General features: G+C 38.0%; 1 protein-coding gene across 3 annotated transcripts in view; it reads left to right on the top strand.

Annotated features, from left to right (window-relative positions):
* The window catches only part of LOC113056106 (MAGUK p55 subfamily member 7-like), a 123,743-nt gene that overhangs the window by 17,242 nt on the left and 81,792 nt on the right, over window positions 1-24,709 (top strand). For all 3 annotated transcript variants that reach the window (XM_026222604.1, XM_026222603.1, XM_026222605.1), the window contains exon 2: window positions 15,740-15,888. In XM_026222604.1, the coding sequence (XP_026078389.1) occupies window positions 15,852-15,888 (37 nt within the window). In that variant the 5' untranslated portion in view covers window positions 15,740-15,851. The remainder of the gene's footprint in view (window positions 1-15,739; window positions 15,889-24,709) is intronic.

Raw genomic sequence — 24,709 nt, 5'->3', positions numbered from 1 at the left:
TTTTGAAGTGGTCTAGATGTTTATTTGCACAAAACACCACATGCACATGAGAAGAGAACATGAATGTGATGGTGGTGTAATGATTTCATGGGTGAGCCAAGGAAAAGCCAGGCCCTCTGAGCAGGGGACAAGGATACATTGCTAGAAGACAATGCTGTACTTGTAAGATCCTAAAACACATCAAAATACATAGAAATGAGAGAATGCAGATAGGAGAGGATGGTGAGGGATGGAAAGGAAGAGAAGCTCTGATTGTGTTACTCTCTTCCACTTAGATGTGGGTGAGTAGTTCTCATTCAAAAAAAGAGACTGTGGCTCTGAAACTCCCTGCAACCAGTGCTCGTTTTGTTTAAACCTCGCTGAGACAAAGGAGTCCATTATAAAAAAGGAGGGCTAACACACACACACACACACACACACACACACGCACACATCTATTGCTCCCTTTCTGTCTTTCTCATAGTTTAGACAATGAGGCTGTCAAACAGTCACCTCATAAGACTAAGAGCACAGCGCACTACTGTAGACTGCTGCTCCTGTTTACAGTGTCAGAGAGGTTATTTAGCGGTTTTAACCTCATTTATGTGTTCTGAGCTATTGTGGGCTTTTCCCATAGCACATGAGTGCTGAGTTCCAGTTTAAGCTTGCAAAGGGTCTAAAACTGCATTTCATCCCTCTTTCAGACCAGTGAATTGTTGAGCACAACAGAGTTAGAAAGCTTGTGGATGTCGTCTTTTTCCGTTTCATTTTTAGGCTGTTGAAGTGTATCTTCCACTTCTTTGGTCCCCAAAATCAAACAATAGTTTTTTTTCTGGGATTTATGACTCCATATTGTTTCATAAAAATGAGAATCGATTTAAAATCGAGGAATCTATTATTATTATTATTTATTTATTTTATTTTTTTACCCAGCCCTAATTCGTATTACATGTCTTATTGCCAGGACTGTTATTATGAGGAAGAATACAAGTGTGGAGTATTTAATTGAAACTGCCTGTGAAGCAACAGTGTGCCTGTTGTGATGTCACCTACCTTATTATTGGGTTGCTCGGTTGACTTATGAATGAGCCTCTTTTCCTTCCTCTGTGTGTAATTGTTCCACTAAGATGATGATGACTACTCACCAGACATCTTTTCTGATCTTTCCCAGTTATTTAGAAACTGTATTGGGTATCTCCTTCTCTCACACATACACTTGTAACCAGACTCTGTTTTTGGAGTTTCTATAAACAGCTACTGGCTTTAGTTCAGATGCACTAATGTTTGTTCCATATCAAGTACTGCTGAAAAGGCCAATCTAAGAGCATCTCTCTAAAATGGTAGAGATGGGTGACTGTTGGCTTTGTACTAATCACCTAAAATGACATGCACCTATCCAGTCGCAGGTTATGGTAAGGTGTTTTTTTTTTTTTTTAAGGTCAACATGACAGAAATTTATAATGGTAATTATTTATAAATAATTTGGTACAGACACTTATTATCTGCCCAAACCAGTGCCTGACATTAGACCTAAAGTATTGGATGGCTTCATATTTGCTTTCGAGTCAATATAACAAATAGGGGTGGGCGATATGACCTTGTTCCTTGCTATTGGAAAATGTATTTCACAATAACGATAATAATCTCAATAGTTGTATTTTTTTTTTAATTAATATAAGAACAAATAAACAAAATGCAAACAATAGCAAAAACGCAGATAAAATTCAGCTACACTAGGTCTATTTAACATGTAGTAAGAAGTACTATGTAATACAGAAATTAAATAATCCAGTGTAAAACTAAGTTGCTGCGTTGTCTTCCCTGTACAAATCAAATATGAACTGATTCTTATTAAAGACACACACAGACAGCAGCAGGTACATTAGGCTGCTGTCCCTTTTAGGGGTGTTAGAAAATATCGATACATGTGAGTCAGTGTTGAGTAGGATTTGTCTTGCTTAAGGCTGGTTCACACGGCAGGATAATTGGGCCGATTTTAGCCCCGATTCAGCCCTTCCGACAATCTTAGGATGCTCCGATTATCGTAAAATAATCTGATCAAATATTCCTGCCGTGTGTGGTGTGTTAAGACTAATCTCCTCTGCTCGGAAGAATGTCGGGACCGCTCCGATCTCAAATCGGGGATATCCAACATGTTGGATTTATTTTGCCCGATTTCTTCTCGTGTGTGGTGTCCCCCGAGGACAAACAATCACGCAGCCTGTGGACTGTGGCGTGTAGCCAATCAGAAAGCGAGGTGACGAGGCAGTGATAGTACCGGGAAACAAAATCAAAACAGCCGGCGTATATAATATAACAAATACAAATAAAGTCGATGGGCATAACTACATCCACAACTGCAGTCCACCAGAGTACATGGAAACTAATATATGAACGTTTATTTCAACGGTTATTAATCTGTGTAGTACGTAACAACATTTCTATGAGATAAAACAACAACTTATCTCCATATCATGATATAGCAAGTATAGTCCATGCTCGCGTCGTCTCCACCTCTTTGACCATCGCCTTTTCTTATTTTTCTTATGTTTTTTTCCCGTTAAAAACAAAGCACAAACAATGGCCACTGCATCCTCTTTGTCCGCCATGATTGTTTACTCTAAAGTCACGTTTGATCTCGAGGGATTTTGCGAGATTTCCCGTCTGACCTGGGAATGCTCGGGAGTCAAATCGGTTCGTGTGTGATGTGTTGATATTGCCGTGTGGCTGCACACCACACACGGAGCGACCAAAACTGTTAGACCCGTGATTTTTTATCGCCGTGTGTGGGGTCTCTCAGGTTTGGAAAATCTGCCGACAATTTTAAAATCGTCCCGTGTGAACCAGGCCTTACAGTATCGCAGTGTATTGCAATATATCTTATTGCAACCCCTGTATCGTGATGTGTATCGTATTGCCAGATTCTTGCCGATACACAGCCCTAGTCCCTTTAAGACCGAATGCACTAATTCAATATACTGATACACATCCAGTTTTCTGTTTATGTTCAATTAAGATATAACCAAAAGTCTTTATGTGAATACTCCACACAGTTTTTACATAATAGTGTGTGTATTTGACCATTAAAGCACAATTAGAAGCTAAATAGAACTGAATTCATGATTGTATATTGTCTGAGAGTCTGAGCTTTCTTTGCACATGATTCACAGGTGTGTCAGTCAACGCATTTTCTTTTTCATTGATCATTGTCTTTAATAACTCTATTTAACCCCAATCGTAGCCACTCATTTATTTATTTTTTCATTCATGCATGTTTCCTTATCACTATTACATGTCATTAACTTTAAGTAGTGCAGTGCTATGCAGATATATTTACATACAGTGAAATAATTTCTCTAATAAATTCTCTAACAGTGGGCGTATTATACCGGCATCATGATATATGCTGTTATACTCCCCAGCTCTAATAACAGTTTTGTGATAGCATGAGCATGATAAAGAAATATTTTAGGTTCAAATCATTTTACCTGTTAGCACTTAGTTTCTGCTTTTGTATTTATTGTAATTTTTTTCTAATATAGTGATCTAAAGGTCCTGTTTACAGTTGTTTTTGTTTCATAATGTTTTATTTTATATAATGTATATTATTGCCTTTGTTGCTACTGTTTAACGATCTAACAGATGCACAGGATATGAAATAAATTAAGGCGAAAACATTATGCATAATCTTTAATTCAATTTGATTATGATTCTTTCATTAAAGACATTTGGGTTAAGTATATTATTATGTATGTTGTATGTAACTGAATTTTGTAATTGCAGTGAAGTACATTTTTAAGAAATTACAATGACATGAAAACAGGATGTTCTGTCCTCTTCAATAAAATGATTACAGACTTGAGTTAAATAAACCACACATCTGACTGATGCTGGAGCCAACTCTGTTGTCACTGATTGACTAGCAGTGGGAGTCAGATTGCCCCTAGTGGACAGCTAAAGATTAGCTAACTCATATTCATAAACCCTCAAGGGAACTTCTCTGAATTAACTGATGCCCCACCCCCTCTCTCTCTCTCTCTAAAATAAAGTGTGTGTGTGTGTGTATGTGTGTGTGTGTGTGTGTGTATATACATACACACATACACACATACACACACACATACACACATACATACATACACACATACATACATACACACATACATACATACATACACACACATACATACATACATACACACACACATACATACACACACACACACACACACACACATATATATATATATATATATATATATATATATATATATATATATATATATATATATATATATATATATATAATAAAAAATCCAATACTTGTGTGGCAGTTTTAAAGTAGTCACAAAACAGCTGTAGAAATCTACTAATCCCATCTGTCCTGCTACTCCCTTGTGTTTCGTCCACACATGTCGTAGCCATCTGTGTGTCTGCCATCAAAATGATGTCATGCCTTATGGTTGCTGATTGTGTTACAACCCACAACTGAGCAGCATGTCAGTGTCTTGTGTGACGCATTGACATTTTGTAAAACGGATACACCTCTTTGCAAGATAGATTCATGCTAGGGGGAAAAAATGCAAATAAGAACAAGCCCATGATAAACTTCAATTCAAACACTTTATCTTGGCAATAAGCCACACACCAAATATTGCGACCTGCACATGCTTACTTTAATAACTCCATAAACTGGAATTAGGAACTTTGAGCCAAGCTCAAAGACATTTCATTGTCACTTATTATAATGGACATGGCAACACCTGAAAAGTGTCCTCTGCAAAGAAATCTTTCAAACATGGATAAAACACGATGGGTCTGTTGATGGTGGTTTAGATGGAAATCATTAAACCTAAGTCATTGGTTGATGTAATATAACTTTGTAAGGTCAAAATGATCAAAGACGGTCAAAAAAGATCAAAGACTTCAGTTTTTCCTGTTCCAAACTATCTTGAGTTACAAAAGGCCCATGTGGCATTCCTGATGGCATTAAAGTGATGATATCAATCAAGGCCTGTAGGCCAGCATGTGTTTACATCGGGGGTCTGCTAATTGTCACACCTTTTGCACAATGGGTGAAGCTGTAGTCTGCTGATTGGTCAGGTTGAATGTCTCACATTTGGGTTTCAGTCACATGGTCAAGGAAGGGATAAAAGAAGACTGTGAATGTTGCTCTAGGCTTTTTCTCTCTTCTGGCTTTTCTTTGCTAAATCTTTCCTTTACTGGAGCTCTCTCCCTCTATTTCTCCCTCTCTCTATCGCCCCCTCTCTCTTTCCTTCTCGGGTAATATTTTACATACATGTTGGGTACAATTAACTATATGTTTTGCCATCCTTCATCTATTTTGTAACCAATTCAAGTGTAACCATAACAAAATATTGTTATTAAACCATTTTAATTATTAATTATGTGCTAACTAGTCTTGACTCAATATTAACTTTGAAGTGCTACCTATTGCAATACAATATAGTCACTTAATAGCAACGCTCTCCCACATATTTAGCTATTGTAACTGCACTTATTTCCGTCGTTGGTATAAGCGGCAGTGGGTTGTAATAGACTAGAAATGTACAGTTTTATAACATCGTGCTGATAACGTTTCTTTTGTCCTTTCGGCAATCCTACAGCCTGAACCTCTGTAGGCAAACCACCCTTACAACTTTGTTAATGTTTTAATTTGGTAATAATAAAATTTGGTAATAAATGTTGCCTTGTCGAGGTTAAAAAAATTGCTGTCCCCAACTTTTTGACTTTTGCAACAACAACAACAACAAACTTGTAAACAGCGGTATACTGTTGCAACTTGCTTTCCACCTGCATGCTACCTTTTTCAAATCAGTACACGGCATGCTTGTGGTGATTTAATCAGATGAGGCAGTGTGGAGTGTTTAAATAATAATCAGCCAAAGTAGCAGATTCATATGTACACAATCACGTGGGTCTCGGCTTCCCTTTAAATGTTATTCTAAGTCTCTCAACAATGGTATGCACTTCAAGCATTCATTCACATGTGGTGTTCCTTCTGCTTGTGTCTTTGTGTGTCTGTGCCCATCCGCAGATGAATGAATAGAGTGAGCATTGATGTGTGGTGGGGTGGCAGAGTGCCTCTGGAAGCTGTTTTTCAAAAAGATCCCTAAATAAATCGTTCATCTCCTAATGACTCCACACAGCCTCTGAGGGCCCACAGAGACACACAATACTTAGCCCAACTCTCATTGAAGGGATAGAGCTGTTGTTCTCACACAAACACCTCCAATCATCTCCTTAATGACTCATTCACCTTTGATGGCACACAAAGACAAACACACATACGCACATCTAACCATGTGCACAACAAGGCCCGGTAGAAATGAACTTTGAGCTAGCTGAAACTATTGAACTATTTCTCAGTTTAGACTTTGCAGAACATTTATGGTTTGGAGACAAGACAGCACATTCATAGGTGCTCTCTAGAATCAGGCTGACTTTTAGTATGGCATTTAAAGGTTTCATTTTAAGTTTATTAATTTATCTTAAACTGTTGTCCCTTTTTTATGTTAGAGAGGATGGTTTGTAAATATAGCTTTATGCTATATCGCCACCTGGTGTTACTGTGTGTGTGTGTGTGTGTGTGTGTGTGTTTGTATTTTCTTTTTTTTAAATGGGACTCGAACATTAAGGGTTCTTTTGCTGCTTTAGTTTAAAATTATTGTTATCATTAATTTACTTTTTTATTTGCCCTGCCAACAATTCCACTAGATGTTGCTATTTACAGTGTTGCTGTGCTAAAAATTATTCCCTTTTTTTTTTTTTTGTCAGAAAAAAACAACAACACTTGGAGGAACTTGCTATTTTTTGTTGTTCTGGTGTGTGTGTGTGTGTGTCTTTTCAGTAGGCAGGTGTTAAGTTTTGAGCTGATACATGCAGCATGTGCACACTGAATTAATGTGCAAAAGTAGATTTAGAAACATTAAAGCTGGTGTTGCATTTTTTTTATGTTAAAGCACTCCTATATCTTAGCTTCAAATTCAAAGAGAACTAAAATTAAACCACCCAGAAGACCACAGACACTGTGGCTTTTTGATGTTCTCACAACATTGCTTTACTGTACTTCCCTGTAATATATATATATATATATATATGTATATGAGATGCATGTCAGAAAAGACAGCTACTTTTAAATAGCCTCCAGTAGAGAAAGATGTCTTTTGCCTACAAAAAAAGGAACTAGTTAAATATCCACTATAATGACCCCCCCCCATTTATATACTACTTGTTTTGCTCTATAAATTGTTGATTATCTTACCAAAATAACAGGAATCATACAAAATGTATGTTATGTTTGATTTAGTACTGACCTGAATAAGATATTTCACTAGGGGTGTGACGGTTAGTATATAACCGTGAGACCTGCGGTTATAGTTGAACACCGTCATTAGAACTTTATAACCGCCAAAACCGTGTCACTAAAATATTTTTTACAAACATTTTTTATCAAAAATTATTTTCATTTTTTAGATAGGATCATCAGATGCGCAATATATCGGGAGACATGGTTTTTACCACTTAATGAAGTTTTGTAAATCGTCAGACATGATATTTACCACTTCATTAAATTTTGCTTTGTAGAAAACCTTTCTTAAAAACGAATTTCGTTTTGAACAAATTTTATCTTAATTTTAATAGATGTTTCATCAACCAATTGCATGTATTTTAATAAATAAAAAGCAAATATAGCAGACAATGATAACCGTGACATGGAAGCACCAGCGCGACGCGTTCACTTGCAGTGCACTGTGAACTAGAGCGCATCTCATTGTAAATGAAACTCAGCGTACACTGTTAGACTTTGCCGCAATTTTACAGTAACTAACCGCAAAAAAGCCCAGTAAAATACCATTTATATTATTTACGGTAAACTACTGTAATATGCACTGCATTGTGGGTATTTTGTATGAATTTTACAGTAACTTACTGTATATGGTAATTTACAGTACTTTACTGTTTACGCAAAAGCAGTAGTGCTACTGTAAATGAAGAAGACAGATTTCTTTACATACAATTAAATTGTAATCACTGCCTTTGTCATTGTGTCCACAACTTGTATTTTAGGCCTATTAAAATGTCATATGATAATGTTTTATAGTTTTTTCTGTCTTGTTCTGCAGATGAAAATCATAAAATCATTCTCATTTCACACACTGGATGTTAATTTTAATAGTAGCATTTTCTCCAAAAAACAACAACAACAATAATAATAATAATAATAATAATAATAAACGGAGCAGAAACAATAGGGTCCTCTCACCATTGGTGCTCGGGCCCTAATAATAATAGTAATGGACAACTGGTTCCCATAGAGGCAAATTAGGCATTTTTGGTTTTATTTTTATGCCAGGTAAAAGAGCACAGGTGTGGTGATATTTAAATAGCAATAATAATAATAATTATTATTATAATTATAATAATTATAATAACTTTGCTTAAACCTCACAAATTTTAAATTGTTGCTCACGTGCAAAGCCCACGCAACAACCTGGCAGAATGTAAACTGATGTTTGTGTGACGTGTTGAGTGCGCGCAAAACTGACGTCTCTCAGAGTGGATCATACCTAGACGCCAGCTGCGAGATTTTCTGAGGTAAGTACCTTTTACTTAACAAATTTATTTTATAAGTTACTTTAACAACGTAAACCATTACCAATATCAATTAAATATAGCTAAATTTATGAAGAAAGTAAATAATACAATCTAATAGGCTATTATTAACAGGACAGTCTGAAGGAACTTTTAGTTTTCCTCAAAAACTGCCGCTTTCATATCCCATTATGTCATACAGTTAACTGACTGCCTTTTCCAGATGGACCCAATGTAGTATTTACACAAACAATGGTTTTCCGTATTTTTTTACGACCAGTTATGGTATATTTTACTCGTCATTTAAATGAATGCCGTTAAATGTGTGTGACGTTAGGCTATTTAAAGTAACGTTGGCGCGAATTCTCAAACGCACTCTCTCGCAGTCTCTCTCCCCCAGTCCACCGCAAGCAAGAGCACACACTCAATGGATACTGAAATAATGTATTGGCGCAATAGATTTGGCAAACGCTCCAGTGTATATTAATGCTTATTTGTGTTCACTCTCTGGAGAATTGCAAATTAATCGTACAACGCGTTTTGCTGCGGTGAGCATCAATGTAGCCATTCACAGACATAACGTTAACGTTAGTTGTCTGGTCTCTTGAACACAATGACCTATCAAAGGTGTTCAAGTTAGTCAGAATCTACTCACTGCTCATAACGCCATTTTAATTCAGTTCCGAATTATGCAGGCTCGCGAATCCTCTCATCAACAAAGTCTAGACAAGATGTAAGAGGTTTTTTTGACCGACAGCCAATTGAATGCTGCAAACTGTCTGGTTCACCGTGCGATTCACTCTGCACGTGACAGAAATATGACATGTTAAAATAGTAACGCTTTTAAAGCAATGTAAAGGCAGACCAATAGATTAACTGAAACATATTAATTGCAAAATATTTTAGATATTCTATGCTAATTATTGGTAAAACTGATTTTCTTCTCCCTTTTTTCAGTGTTGATTGTCATCTGATTGTGTAAGTGATCCCAGATCTGTGATTTAACATGTTCATACAGTCATTAGCCAATAATCATTGACGAAAAATAATGTTTCTTTTTTTTCTCTTTTCCCTGTGTCAACAGGAGCTAACTACAGCCCAAAGGCTCTTTTAAGAGCCACAAGCACTGAGGATCTTTGGCTTTGTAAGTATATGTTTTGACTATCAGATGCATTACGTGATTAACATATTGTAATGCATAACTTGCAGGGCTTTACACTTACATTTCCTTTTAGGAGCACTTAGGTCATTTTTTTTTATCTAACCTTAAAAAAAAAATTAATAAAAAATAAAGTAAAACCCTGCCCTCTATTTAATATTCAGTTTCACATGGAAATACTTCACAACACTGGAGAAAAGTTGTTTGCAACTTTCTGTTCACTGAGGCTCTGAAGGGGCAAGAATGCATTTAAATTTATGATAACAATATGCTATGAGTTTAATGTTTTAAATGGAAGGTTTTGAATATAGAAATATTAAATGGTTTAAATAACTGAAAAAATACTTTAAAAATTAAACTAAAACTGCCAGTAGGGGACGGCAAGTCATTGTCTTTGTCACTGTATGATTCATTCAGTCAGTTCGTTCAAACAGCAGATTTATTCAGGAACAAAGCAAGTCTTTTTGAATGGGTCATTGACTCACTAGATTTGTTTGAAAACGCAGATTGATTCATAAAAGAAACACCGCTGTGTAGTAGTGGGAAGTTCGGATAATTTTACTGACTCGGATATTTGAGTCTCGTTCAGCAAAATTAAAGAATCTTTTTCGAGTCATTTTGTTCATTTCGGAATAATATAAATAAAATGGTATGTTAAATATCCCAACACATCTAGAACTTACGAAAATTTTGATTACATTTGTAAAAAGAATACAAAATAAACTAAAGGGTAATGCAGCCAAAGCCAAATAATAAGAAACCAAAATGTTTGATTAATGATTAGTTGTTGGGTCTTAAGTTCAGGCTATTGCAGTCTGACTCTGTTAGTTTACCTCACCTCCTGATCCGAGGCGTTCTTTCCTTCATATTTATCACGTTTGTTATAGTTTGTTTAGTTTTCTGCTCGTCAGTGTCTGACTCTGATCTGTCTGCTGGCCTGTGCCATGTGTGAAACAGAAACAATTAGTTAATCTTTTCGAGTCTCGGGTTCAGGTCTGAGTCGTCGTTCTTCCTCAGTCCCATAGAGGATATGCTGTCAATACCGGAAAGAGAAATGATTCGTTCATCTCTCGAGTCTTCGGGTCCGAGTCGTTCGTTCTTCAAGCCAGAAACCCATAGCACTATGCAGAAACAGAAATGATTAGTAAAAAAATTTTCGAGTCTTTGGGTTTGAGTTCTTTTGTCACATGACCTCTGGTATCTCGCATCACAACATTAGATTCGTATTATTGACTGCGTCTGACTGTATATTGTTTTATATTTAGGAATTAAAATACAAAATATTTGCAATAAACATTATCTGAAAAATTAAAGTTCCATCTATATATCATTAAATATCTGAGAATCTTTTATTTATTTTTTCTTTCAGCCAACCTCAACCAAGATGTCGGTTGAGCAGGAGATGACATTGCCTACCACACCACAGGTGATCATGCTAGGTATGAGAAATAATTGTTGAGAATTCTATTACAAGAAACAATTTAGCTGAAGATGCCTTTGTTTTAGGGAGTAGTCTGCTGTTTGCAACCTACTGGATGGTCAGCATTGAGGGGAAGGTCTTCTATGAAGCTAACCAACTTCATAACTTTGCCAGTGCTTTCGCTGTCTTTTTCGGCTCCTTTTATGCTTTCAATCTGGAGTATCAGGAGGCAGCATCCACTATGCTGGAGATGGTACAGAGGTGAGTAATTCACCACAAAAAACTTGATTAGTTAACCCAAAATTAAAATTAATGTATATCATGTATTCCACCCAATGTCATTCCAAACCTGTATGATTTTCTTTTGTGTAATACAAAAAGAAGATAATTTGAAGAATGTTGATCGTATATATATATATAGTATTTTCCGGACTATTAGTCACACTTTTTTTCATAGTTTGGCTGGTCCTGCGACTTATAGTCAGGTGCGACTTATTTATCAAAATTAATTTGACATGAACCGAGAGAGATGAACCAAGAGAAAACATTACCGTATCCAGCCGCGAGAGGGCGCTCTAAATAAATGCGACTTATAGTCCAGTGCGACTTATATATGTTTTTTTTCCTCGTCATGACGTATTTTTGGACTGATGCAACTTATACTCAAATCTGGTGCTGGTGCTACAATCTGTAGAACTTGCTGTGTGAGTGTGTTACTCCAAGGATGTAATTGTTTTGTTTTGTTTTCTTTATTTATTTATTTTCCCCTTTCTCCCTGTTTCTCTCTCTAACTTCCCATTTGCAGAAAGGAATTGATGCCACCTGACACCAGTGATCTGCTGTGATTGGTGGAGTGGAAGTTTGGAACTGTTTCTGAAGTGTATTTTTATTGTGATTCTTTTTATTTTATTTGTTTTGTTTTGTTTTGTAACTTAGTTTTGTTTTAATTAGATTATTTGTTTAAAATAAAATATTTTGTTTGACAAAAAAGCACAATAAAGAATATGTTGATGTACATGGACTCAAGTCACTTTTTTTGGAATTTGTTAAATTCAATAGAATTAATGTAAAATATAAATATTAAAATATTTTTAATAAATTACAATAAAATGACTAATATACTGTAAAATGAAATTGCAGTAAGGGAATCATACTGTAAAATTAAATCGCGGTAAGGGCATTTTACTGTAAAATGTAATCACAGTAAGGGCTTCTTACTGTAAAATTAAATTGCGGTAAGGGCATCTTACCGTAAAACACATTTACAGGTAAGCTACTGTAAAGGGGAACTTACAGTAACTTACTGGCAATAGTGCTGCCAGTAAGTTACCGCAAAAATACGATAAAAAGTCTAACAGTGTAGGCATATGCCTCATACTCTAGCATTAAATATTTTTGCTGCATCCTTTCTAGAACAGACAATGGCTTTTTTTTTTTTTTTTTTGCGGCTCGCATCAGCAAAGCATAGACCGCAAAACAATCAGCGGATGGCGGGCGGGTGCGGCTTTGAAATTTGCTCAAAAAACTTTGGCGCGGATGATGAGTTTTGTGACAGATCTCCTTACTAAACGGAGGTCTGAAATATCTTCCCCTTTACCGATCAGAGCGTGCCCTGACACGGAGTTAACCCGCTATCTCCAAGATCAACCAATTGACTCTACGGCAGATCCACTAGCATGGTGGCGAGACAATATGAAACCAAATGAAACACGCTATCCACCCCCCCCCCACCCCCCCGGACGGTTATGTTATGAACCGTCACATTTGACTCACGTCATAACCGTCATCACCAATTCTGAAACCGGCACACCCCTATATTTCACACAAAATGTTTACATAGTCCACAACAGAAAGTTTATTTATTTATTTTATTGTGATAGTTGTTCATGAATCTCTTGTCTGTCCTGAACAGTAAAACTGTACATTGTTCAGATAAATCCTTCAGGCCCCATACATTTTTTAGTTTTCCTGCATCTTTTGAGGTTTTGAACCCTTTCCAACAATGACTGAGGTGTTTTTTGAGATCCATCTTTTCACACTGAGGACAACTGAGGGACTCATACACAGCTATTACAAAATGCTCACTGATGCTCCAGAAGGAAATGTATTTCATGTGAAATATATCTTACTCGGGTCAGTACTAAAAAAAATAACATGATGCATTTTTTATTTTAGTAAAATCATTAACATTTTTCAGATACTGCAAAGCATGTTAAATTTTTACCACAACTGTAAACAGTTTAATCAGAATGCACTCATACCTTAGATTTGTGTCAATAGTTGTCAGCAAAATGGTGTAAGATCTTCCAACAGGGGATAACTGCAAATCTATTCAGCCAACTACTGACCTCTTGAGCCCAACAAAGCAACAGATAAGCTCCTATCCAAGTGACTTCATTTTATTAAGGTTTTAGTAGCTATGATGCGTTCGTGACACGAGGCAATTTGTTGTGCCCCCAGTGGTTCATTGTATGAAGTCAAGGAAGCATTTGATAGTTTTCCATATAAAACAGGTATATCTGTTTTTTGGATTAAGTTCTACTAGCCCTTTATGACCTTCATGGCAGTAGACCTGCTGAGTGCAAGTATGAGACAAATGGTGAGAAAGGTTGAAATGTTATGTGTGAAAAACATAAGACCATGTTAAAGATGCATGCTTTTGTAGATGTACACATTGATGTCCCCTAAAAATACATTCCACAAAATGCAGAATATACACAGTGTGTATATATATATCTCTATTCAGATGACATTTCAGCAGGTAAAAAGCAACCAATGAGTCAGCACCGCTGAATTTAGCCCCTACCTGCTCTTATTATTGTACTGACTTTACACACATTTCCAGTAGCTCTTTGCCGTAATTCATTTTTCCAGTACGTCAACTTTAGAGCTTTAGAAGCTCATTCAGTACAACATAAATGCTGTAATTCTCATGATTTACTGATCTATAAGATCCTTAAAAGGCCCTCCAAATGATTCAATGTTCTCCTGGTGCCCTTGATTTAGTGATTCACGCATTCTTTGTGAAGCAAAGATGCTCAGATATATCACAGCCCATATAAATTACCTATAATAATTACTCTGATTTTTTTTTTTTTTTTTTTTTTTATGCACAAAGTCCTGACATTTCCCTCGTGGTCTGGTGAATGGGTTTACAGCTGCATGCCAGTAATAAAAGTAGCTTCTAGGCAAAATTACAATTTCTCTTTTGCCATACGTGTATAACACATTAATCCTCTGGGTTCAAATTAAGCTCAATCAACAGAATTTTTGGCATCATGTTGTTGGACAAAGAAAAACTAAATCTGTAACTCAGAAAAGGGGTGCTGTTTTGGGTTTAGGGCCAATCTGTAAACATTAAAATACTTACTGTTTTAGGACAACTGCAAGATGTAAACAATTTGGTTTACAGTTCCTACATTGTTGTAGCGAGTTCCCTCATCCTGGTAAATTTCCTGGCCTGAAATTTACAAACACACTTGCGCACACTGGAATAGTGGGACGCATGTGCTCTTAAAACAGCATGTGCACACCAATGATACGTCATGCCTTTAATAACACTACTGCCATGAGCCAGTTTCAGGCAGCAGTTACAAGACTACAGGGAGACCGAGAGACAAAAAAAGGGTCAGCAGAGGAAATAATGAGTGGAGGATAATGTAACAGACAACAGAGAGGGATATGTATCAAACTGACCTAAAGCTATTGTGTATTGTCTCTCTGAACTCTCTCTGATCTTGCGGGGGCTTGCAATGTGTGTAGCATCTGATCTCTATGGTATTCTTTCCAATTATCTGGAGAGGTTTATGAATGTCTGTGTATTTTTTTAAGTGTGTTAAATCATTTTACCTCTGAAACAAGTCTCTTTGCTCATCTTCCCCCTTGTGTCCTTTTTGGTTCAAATTGCAGCTCTACCTTATGGCTGTAAATTATAATTAGCCACATTGTCACCACTAGATGGCAGCAGTGTGCTTTGTGATTATCACATAGCAGCATATGATTGAATCTCAAGCATACCTTTCATTGCAATAAGGTGTTTTTTTTTTTAAATATCTTTTCATTTATTTTTGATTCTCCATACGGAATCTTGTTCCACAAACCTGATACTGTGTGATCTATATAGAGGCAGAGCAAGTATGGTGCCCCCACCTTCCTCTTTCCATCTCTGTTTTTCAGTTGTTGTTTTTTCGGGCCACTGGTTACGGGTCTTTGGGGTGACATAAAGGTTTCAGGTGCTTTCGGTGCTGCAGCATGGATCCGGGCAGGCACAGGCCCTAGACGGAAAAAGCAGAAATTGGAATTGATTTTAGAAATGTTTGGGACTAACGTATGTCTTTCAATCTGTTTCTTTGCTGCTTTTCCTGTTCCTTTGCCTCACATCTTCCAACTTTGAACCATTAGATATTACAGATATTACAAATTAGTTCAGTTTGAAGGGCTTATCCTGTTTTACCTACTGTAAAACCTTTTATTTGAATATACATGCTTAAATGAGAACCTCTGTACTTTTAATATAATCTTTTATTATATTTTAATAATATCATGCCTTTTGTTATCTTTTGTAGATTTGCCAATGACATAACCAAGGATTAACAGGGGTCGAGTCGGCCAGACACAGCGCTGCTGGATTTTTTGTTAACTTCGTGAAGTTGAAAGGAAGCAGATTTGGCAGTCACCATGCCGGCCCTCTCCACCAGAGCCGGCAGTGAGATAGGTACATCATCTTACACTTCATACTGTACCTTATTGTACCTTAGTAAGATCCTGTAGTTTAACCATCCAAGCTTGATCAAATGACAGCTTCTGTTTAATAGTTTAATAGTGTTTTAAAGGCCGTGTTACAGGGTTAATTTTCAACAAATTTGTGCAATTTGCTTGTTGGTAATAAACCTTTACACTGTTATCCATTGTATTTTATGCTGTTGAGTATCACAAAACGGAATATAATACAAAAAAGTAGGTATTATCTTACAGCGGTTTGCAACGATTCTCCTTTCCCCCAAAATGCACTGCATTATGTCACATTGGGGAGAGAATTTACCAAAGCCCGCTTTGAGAGCATTGAGAGTGACTAGAGAGATGAGTAGTAGATGAGAGTATTCAGAAAGCATAATTATAGATAAATAGATAAATTCATAGATCCAGATAGATGGATAGATAGATATCGACCAACAGCGACCAAAACGCACTCACTTCCCTACAGCACAAGCTTTCCAACGCAGTTTCCATGGGACAGCACCCACACAAGCACCTGCCAAACACAGCGACACACACGTGGCTACGTTTGCAATAACTTTTTCACCGGAGGAAGAGATAAACGCTTAGAAACACCCATATAGCTAGCATGATGCCTTCTATTTCTAGATGACAAAGACAAAGGTTACCGGTACTTATCTGAACTAACGTCATGATCACTGCCATCAAATATAAAGAAAACTTTCATTTTTCACTCGATGCTACTCAGTGACAGTAAAAATAAATATATGTGTCATTATTGTGCACTGCTGCTCGTAGACTAGCTCCAGTGCTCATTGCTGCTTTGCTAAAAGATAGCAACTCACCAGGACACTTCACCAACTCTCCACTCATTCTCCTCGGACCATGCATTTAACTGGTTTTGAGGGACTTCACTTCTTGGCAATTCCTCATTTGCCCTCTCACGTCTGGCAGGTTTGAAATTATACGTCTGCGGGCCATCATACATGTTTGCTCTTGCCAACTCTTCAGCATGGGCTTTAAGTCACACATCTAACATTTTTCATGATTTAAATTTTTTTATTATTATTTATTTTTTTTATGTTTTTGATAGAACTTTCTTATGCTCCTGTAGCAGAAATGAGTCAAATCAGACAAATCAAAGAGTCTATCAGAGCTGTGTGCATTGAAACATGAGCTGAATTCCTCAAGGAAGTCATAAATCAGTTCTAGTGCCACAGGAACCAAGCAAGATAACCAACCAACCAACTTGTTCACACAACAGCTTTCAACATTAACACCAATAGAACAATTATTGACAATTTTAATTCGAAGAAGAGATTGTCAAATTTATTGTTCGTGATTGGAATGCAACGCTGGACATCACATGTAAACCCAGGAGATCAAGTTAAATACTTGCATTGACTTCTCCCCCCAGCCAGTGAAACCAGACTGAAATTCCTAAGGGGGAAGGGCTTTAAACCTTTGTCTTCACAGAAAAGTCCTTTGCCAGAGAATGGCAAAGAAACCCTTTTTATACATTATATATGGACCAGAATGAACTCAAAAAAGACTTATGAATGAATCATTCCATTGCTTAACTCCATATTCATTTACGTGTAACCCAAACATTTGACTATCATGTATAATCACTTATTGTGTATGTCTTTTGATAACTATAGGATACCTAGTCATGTCTAGTATTCAAATAATCGCATTTTCTTGCTTGATATTGTCCTGACAATCATTTATTTGTAAAATATATCATAATCATGTTATAGGAATCATGTCCAAAATTAGACCCTGTGAGGCAAGAACCACATGCTTGGTAAGATAAACAAATGATTTATGATACCCAAGACTCAAGAACATATCTGATTGGTCAAGGCAACATTTGAGGGGTGGCCAACAGGAAGTTTTAAATACTTTGGACACGATGTAATTTTGCTTTTAGCCTTGCTTTTAGTCATGCCTTGCTTTTAGTCATGCCTTGCTTTTAGTCTGCTTTTAGTTCTAGTCTAGCTGCTGCTATTAGCCATGTCGGCTTTTAGTTCTAGCATTGCTCGTGCTATCAGTCATGCCTGCTCTTAGCTTTTAGCTTGTAGCTTTGCTACCCAGCTTTAGCTTGTAGCATCTAGCCATGCGGTAGTCATCATTGTTCTTTGAGCGCGGTTCCAGCGTGCCTGCCTGCTGCTACTATGAGAAGGAACACAACCTAGTCTCGTCAAACTTTATTTCTTTTCTTTTCCGTTTGAGAGTTTCGTGTTCTGAGTTAAGTTTTGTAACGTCCATTCAACTTCAACCAGCGAACACGACTCTGCACTTTCAGCCAACGCCCAACAACCACGGGCTTCCCAAGACGTCACTTCAGAGACTGAACTTCCAACCAATCAACGACCTCGGGATAGCCCTTTCACCGAGGCTCCTTCTTCACAGGAGATGCAAGTAACTTTACCTCCAGACTGTGACCTTTACTGGTGTATCTAATATAATTTTAACCTCATTGAGGAACTCAATGCGAGCGCTAATTACGTGATTGATGGTTGTTCATGTTTATGCAATTTAACGTATTGCTGTTAACTTGGGATTCCATATTTCCATTCTCTTAAACTCATCTTTCCCTAACTTTCGACCTTCCTGCAACTTGTGTGAATGTGTGTGTGCGTGCGTTTATGTGTTAGATTAGTTTATATGTCTTAGATTTATCTAATAAAGCCTTATTCATATTGAAAAGAGAAGTATCTTGTGTTTTGTGCTTACAAGTTAATGTCTTAAACTGCCGATCTTGTTACTGTGCTAATTGATAGTGTTTTCACTATAGTTTGGATATTAGTATCCAGCGCAGATTTGATGTTAAACGGCTCGTTCACTGAACCGCAGGCGCGTCTCCGTGAACAGCCGTGAAACAGTGATTCTGTTCAAATTCCCTTTAAAATCTTAAATGATTCCCTTTGAGCTAAATTGACCTGTTTCCCTTACATTTATTATGGTGGAGAATGCGGGCAGTTTAATCTAAATTGTGAGCATAAACCAAGTTATTTAATCTTTGATTTTGCTAAATGAATGAATGATGAGAAGCTTGCGAGACGTGTGTGTTTGAGAGTGTGACGTAAGCAGCGCGCGCCCTCCCGCTTGAATGAAAGGAGCTAGAGGAGACTTTAACTCGAGTCCGTCTCCCCTTTGTTAACAGCAGTAAGTGAACTTAAAAGTAAACATCTGAGATCGTACAATAAGGTAGAAATTGAGCGTGTTCCTCATTTGTGTAATGCCTTGTTTTATAGCTGATTTGATTTCACTGCGTGTTCCAGTGTCTCAAACGCTATCTCAGTCACTGTTTGCTGAACGGAGCTAAACTGTTAGTGTTTCAAAAGGGATATAAATCGGTGAATAAAGAATAGTTTTGAGCGGGTTCCTCAATCTATTTATCAAAGTCCCCGTATTCATATTTCATATAGTTTGATTGCCAGTGCGTGTTCCACTGCCGAATCAAATTTGATATTCGACTCCCCTAAGTTAACGTTAAACATTAGAGAACAATGTTTGCCCATTTGTATCCGTTCACAAAGTGAATGCAATCTCGCGTAACACTGCGTGTGTCCGAGAGTAATTTGAATGGGAGTGTTTTAAAAGCTTGATCAAGTAAATTTTAACTGTGTACCAACAGCGAAGGAAAACTTTTATGTTTGTGTCCAGAAAAACTGGCACAGAGAATCAAATTGCTGAGATTGATATAACAACTACAGCAGGAAGCTGCTATTTGAATTAAGATAAATTTAACTCTATACAAACTGAGAGTTTAAGTGCCACATCGCAAAACCAACTGAAAGGCGGTGTTGTTATTTGTACAGTGTTGAAATGAGCCGACATTTCATGTAACATGCTTAACTGTATTTGCAACAATGCAACGATTCATGTGCTGATCCACTAGAATGTGTTTTGGTTGCCATAGTGACGACCGTGACCCGGAAGCCTAACGTACTTCCGGAGCAACTCTGAACTGTGCACGCGCAGCCATAGACAGTAAAAGAAAAAAACTCACACAAACTCTGCGGTGTCGCTAAGCTAACGAAACCATTGCATTTACATTGAAGTCTATACTAAAGCCACTAGCCTCAAAGGTTAGCCGTTAGCATTACCATCCAGTGGTAGAATAATGTGTGTTTGGGCAACGCTGACGTGATTTAACCATTTTCAACATCTTAACTAACACTTGTTAGTCTCTTTCTTTTTATCGCTCTGTTTTCTCACTAGACCACTTATTTTCATTTTACTAGAAAGGGAAATACTGACTCACAATTATTAATTGTCAAATTGAAATTTAATTGAAACATTAAATTTATTTTGAATCATTTAAAATTTCCCTCTCAGATCATTTCATATGATCTTTTATTTCTAGTATTCTCTTTTGGGTCTTATTATTTTAGGAATGAATAAGCCTTGAACTTTGGAAGTTTAAGTAAACTTATTCTTCCTAATTTATTTATTACCCATCTGAATATATGCTATTCAGACCTTTAATTATTTGAATGCGTTTTACCCCTCTTCCTATTTTGGTTATACACTTAACCACTATTGTTTTACTTATTGATTTCCTTTTTTTTTTATTTCATTTTTGCATATTTTGCCCATTTATTAATTTTTTTAATTTTACTTTTTCTTACCATTTCTTTACTTTGTGTATCCTAGCCTGGGAACGACAAACCTGAGCCCTAAAAGGAGACATTGTTATCCCTCACTACGAGTTCAAATAAATTAGAAAGACAACTCTCTTTCATTTAAAGTTTATTTTGTTTGATTAGTTGTGCAGCAACTAACACAACGCTCTCCTTGTAGTTGAGGTAACCGCTTCTGAGACTTACCATCTCCGTCCTCTCTCTCCTTTACTTTCCTCTTCTCTTTTTACATTTGTAGGACATGTAAGAACCATCAATCAATTCTAAGTGAAGTAAATACACAATCGTGCCAAAGACGACGAATCATCCTTATGAATTTGATTGTAATCATCCTCTCATTTGTTCTTCCTAACCTCCCTACATTTGGAAACGCATTCCAAGTTTTAGCATCTCATCCATCGTTGAGATCAATTTAATAGAGATACGTGTTGAGCAACTGTCGCCTTCGCTGACTCCCTGGTGAGCGGTCCAACTGAAAGGTGTACGGTGTCAATCCTGTCAGACTAAGAAAAGAGATATCAGAATTATTATTGTATTCTTTTGTCCAAAACAAGAAATATAATAATATTATTTACGTTTTTGATAACATTTAATTGGAAAAAATAATTTTCCTCATTTGAAAAACAGAAATTTTGCTTGTCATTTGAATTTGTTTTTCACCTCTGTCTCTCTTTTCCTCTTCCTCATTAGAGTGACAAAGTCTTCGCATCTCTAGTCTACTTAGACACCCTGAGACCAACACAGTCATCACCACATTTCACTAGTGGTTCACAATCACTGATACAACACTTAGTTGTCCCACCACACATAGGCTTTTACTCCACACAGATCTGTGTCAGTCTCTCTTCTCCCCAGCGTGCCAACATGCCGCAGACTGCAGACCCCATTGCCCATGGGGAAGATGTGAACATTTGGCTGAGAGGCATAACAGACAGCCTCACTCCAAAGACATTTGAACTGTTATTATTTTTAATAATAATCCTAATCCTGAGAAGATTCCTGACACAAGATTTAAGCCAGAACAACAACCACGAGGAGCTAGTCAAGATCACGAGCTCACTAAGCTATGCCTTCACAACCCAGCTGAAACTGAGCGACAAGCACATCACCCACCTTCAAGAGGAGCTGACAGGTGCTCAACGTCGCATAGACAAGCTGGAAGTGAAAGTTCAAAATCAACTCAAAGCACCCAGCGAGAGGGAGCAGGATACAACAGAACAAGTTATGAAGCTCCTAGCAGCCCTGGCAGCAGCTCAGCTCGACCAGCGACATGCAACGGCTGCTCAGAAAGACCTGGTAAACAGACTCCAGTATGCCGAACAGCTACTAGAGAAAGCCAAGCTAGACATCAGAAACAAGAATTCTGAAATCAGTGCTTTGAAAGACCACCTTGAAAGGTACAGAACTGAAATGGACAATCTGACCCAACAACTAGATGATACCAACGATGAGCTCTACATGGTCAGAAAAGAACTCCAAAATGCTTACAAGCACAAACTAGAGCCAAGAAAAGAGAAACATCTCTTAGCCTCATCACTGCTGAGCAGAGCAGAGTCCCACGTCCAAGAACTGGCATGTGACGAAAGGAGCGAAGGGCCACAACCCAAAACCTCACCTGCCTTCGCCACACAACCCTTTCCTGCCAACGAAAGAAAACCTCCCGTCCAAGGCCTTGAAGCTGCACACGGGATGACCATCAAAGACCTCAACAAGCTGTCTAAAAACATCAGCAGGTTCAACCCGAACTCCACAGAGAGCCCCGACATCCAAGCTTATCTGCGAGATATCGAATTTCACCTGGAAGTGAGACCTCATGTGACTGACAGAGACTGGTTATACCTCCTTAGAGCCACGTCCAGTTCCGAGGTACGAAACTTTCTAGATCGACAGCCCAGTCAAACCAAGTCAAACTACCAGCGACTTCGTGAGGTCCTGATTAAAGAGTTTACAGACCCAGAGTCTGAACATGGACTGTTAACTGCCTTGGAAACCAAACAAGGTCGTCAAGAGACTCCACAAGCTTACTACAACCGACTCCGACAATCCTACTTTGGTGCACACAACAACTCTGACCTTGAAGAGGATGTGAACTTCAAAACCCTCTTCCTAAAGAATCTGCACCCTGGAGTCAGTCACCATCTAGGTGTCATGGCCTGTCCGAACTCCATGACCATCCAACAGTTGCGTGACCTAACACAGAAGGCCTATAACAAGCAGAAGTTGGCCTCAAAGAAAGGTAACAAAACATCCACACTCTTGAACTCTGTCAACAAAGACTCAAGCCTTGCACTGGACGACACCCAGTGGCATCACAACACCAGAGTCTTCCATCAAGAGCACAGAGAACGTGACGCCCATATCCACGACCGCTTTCAGCCCAACTGCTGGAAAAATCCATGGGACCAGCCACGCTTCTCAAGAAACCAAAAGGATAACATCTGGAAACCTAACCAGATATCCAAAGGTAATCACCTGACTCATCCAAGAGCAACTCGTGTGGGTAAGCGACAAGAAAACCCACCTCAGCACCACTCAGACATGCACAGTGCTGAGTATGCACAAGAACATGACCGCTTACCATTAGAAGACACGGAACAAGTCATGGAACAACTAAGAGAGTTCCTTCAAGACAATTTACATGCAGGTGACCACAAAGTTGAGTCATGCTCGCTGTGACCAGCGACAGAACGGAAGGCCGGTGATCACCTGGTGCACCGCATCAGAGATGACAAGCACCTGTTCAACAACAACCCAGAATGAACAAGTCTTTCACGGCCAACTGTTGATGAAAAATCTGAGGTCCTAAAGGACATCACCTCAGTCACTAACAAACTGTCAAATGAACTCCAACTCCAAGTACCACATTCCCTGTCTGTGCAACAGCAACCACCAGAGCACAGAAGGTCAGAAAGTCTGCTACAGCCAGAAGGCATCACAAGAAGAATGCAACATAGGAGACAAGTTTTGCAACTCAGCTTCACACAGCCATGCCAAACTGCCTCCGACGGCGTGCTAAAGAACTTCCTGCCTTGCTGGACTGACCCCTCATTAGACCATGGACACGCCCTCATCCAAGCCAAGGATGCAGAGAGCCAGTCTTCAGTGACATGCTAGAAAAAGGGGGAGACAACACAGACTTGAACAGATCTGACCACATATGCACTACACCAGTAACACACACAACATTACCTACACCCAGAGGTAAACACATCTACTGATAACACATTCAACAAACATATTCTTCCCACAGGTAGAATATCCAACTTTTAGCGTAACAAAGTTACACATACCCACCATGAAGAAACGTGCAGCCATCCTCACAATAGGTAGAACACCTGACACTAAGTTAAGGTTCACGACACACTAGCTGCACCTGACATCCTAGCTCAATAGTAGTTGTAACACATGCTAGGAAAACCCACAGCAGCCTTGTTTTGTTTTGTTCTTCTTTTACCTATCCTTCTCCTTCCCCTCTTTCCTGAGTAGGTGAAATGCCTAGACACCCTGCGAGGGTCGAAGGTCTGATATTAGGATTGACTCGCAACACCTAATATCCGCCAGCCACTCTAAACTGAATGGAAGCCAGAGAGCTCCATGCATGATAGGTCAATTCATTGAATTGAAAATGAAATTACTAGAAAACTAATGGTAAACATGTAAAGTAAGACAACCTAGAAGAACCAAACAAAGTTAACCACAAATTTGATTGATGAATCAAAATAAAAACAATTTCCAAGACGATCTAAACTATCCTCAGTGTGCTAAACTACATTGACTAATTGAACTTAACCACGTGTACCTAAATAGCCTGATGCCTGCACCAGTACAGTAACTGTCATGGAGGTGTTGTCTTGCTGTTTGCTGTGTTTGTCTGCTTCTTCTGCCTTTGTTTCTCCAGCGATCGACGATGTCTTCACCTAAACACCTCGCCGATCGAAAGGGGGATATATGTAGCAGAAATGAGTCAAATCAGACAAATCAAAGAGTCTATCAGAGCTGTGTGCATTGAAACATGAGCTGAATTCCTCAAGGAAGTCATAAATCAGTTCTAGTGCCACAGGAACCAAGCAAGATAACCAACCAACCAACTTGTTCACACAACAGCTTTCAACATTAACACCAATAGAACAATTATTGACAATTTTAATTCGAAGAAGAGATTGTCAA

The sequence above is a fragment of the Carassius auratus genome, chromosome 37, assembly GCF_003368295.1.
Source record: "Carassius auratus strain Wakin chromosome 37, ASM336829v1, whole genome shotgun sequence".
In the NCBI taxonomy this organism is placed as follows: Eukaryota; Metazoa; Chordata; class Actinopteri; order Cypriniformes; family Cyprinidae; genus Carassius; species Carassius auratus.
The sequence above is the reverse complement of the archived record's forward strand: the minus strand, read 5'-3'. Positions and strand labels throughout refer to the sequence as shown.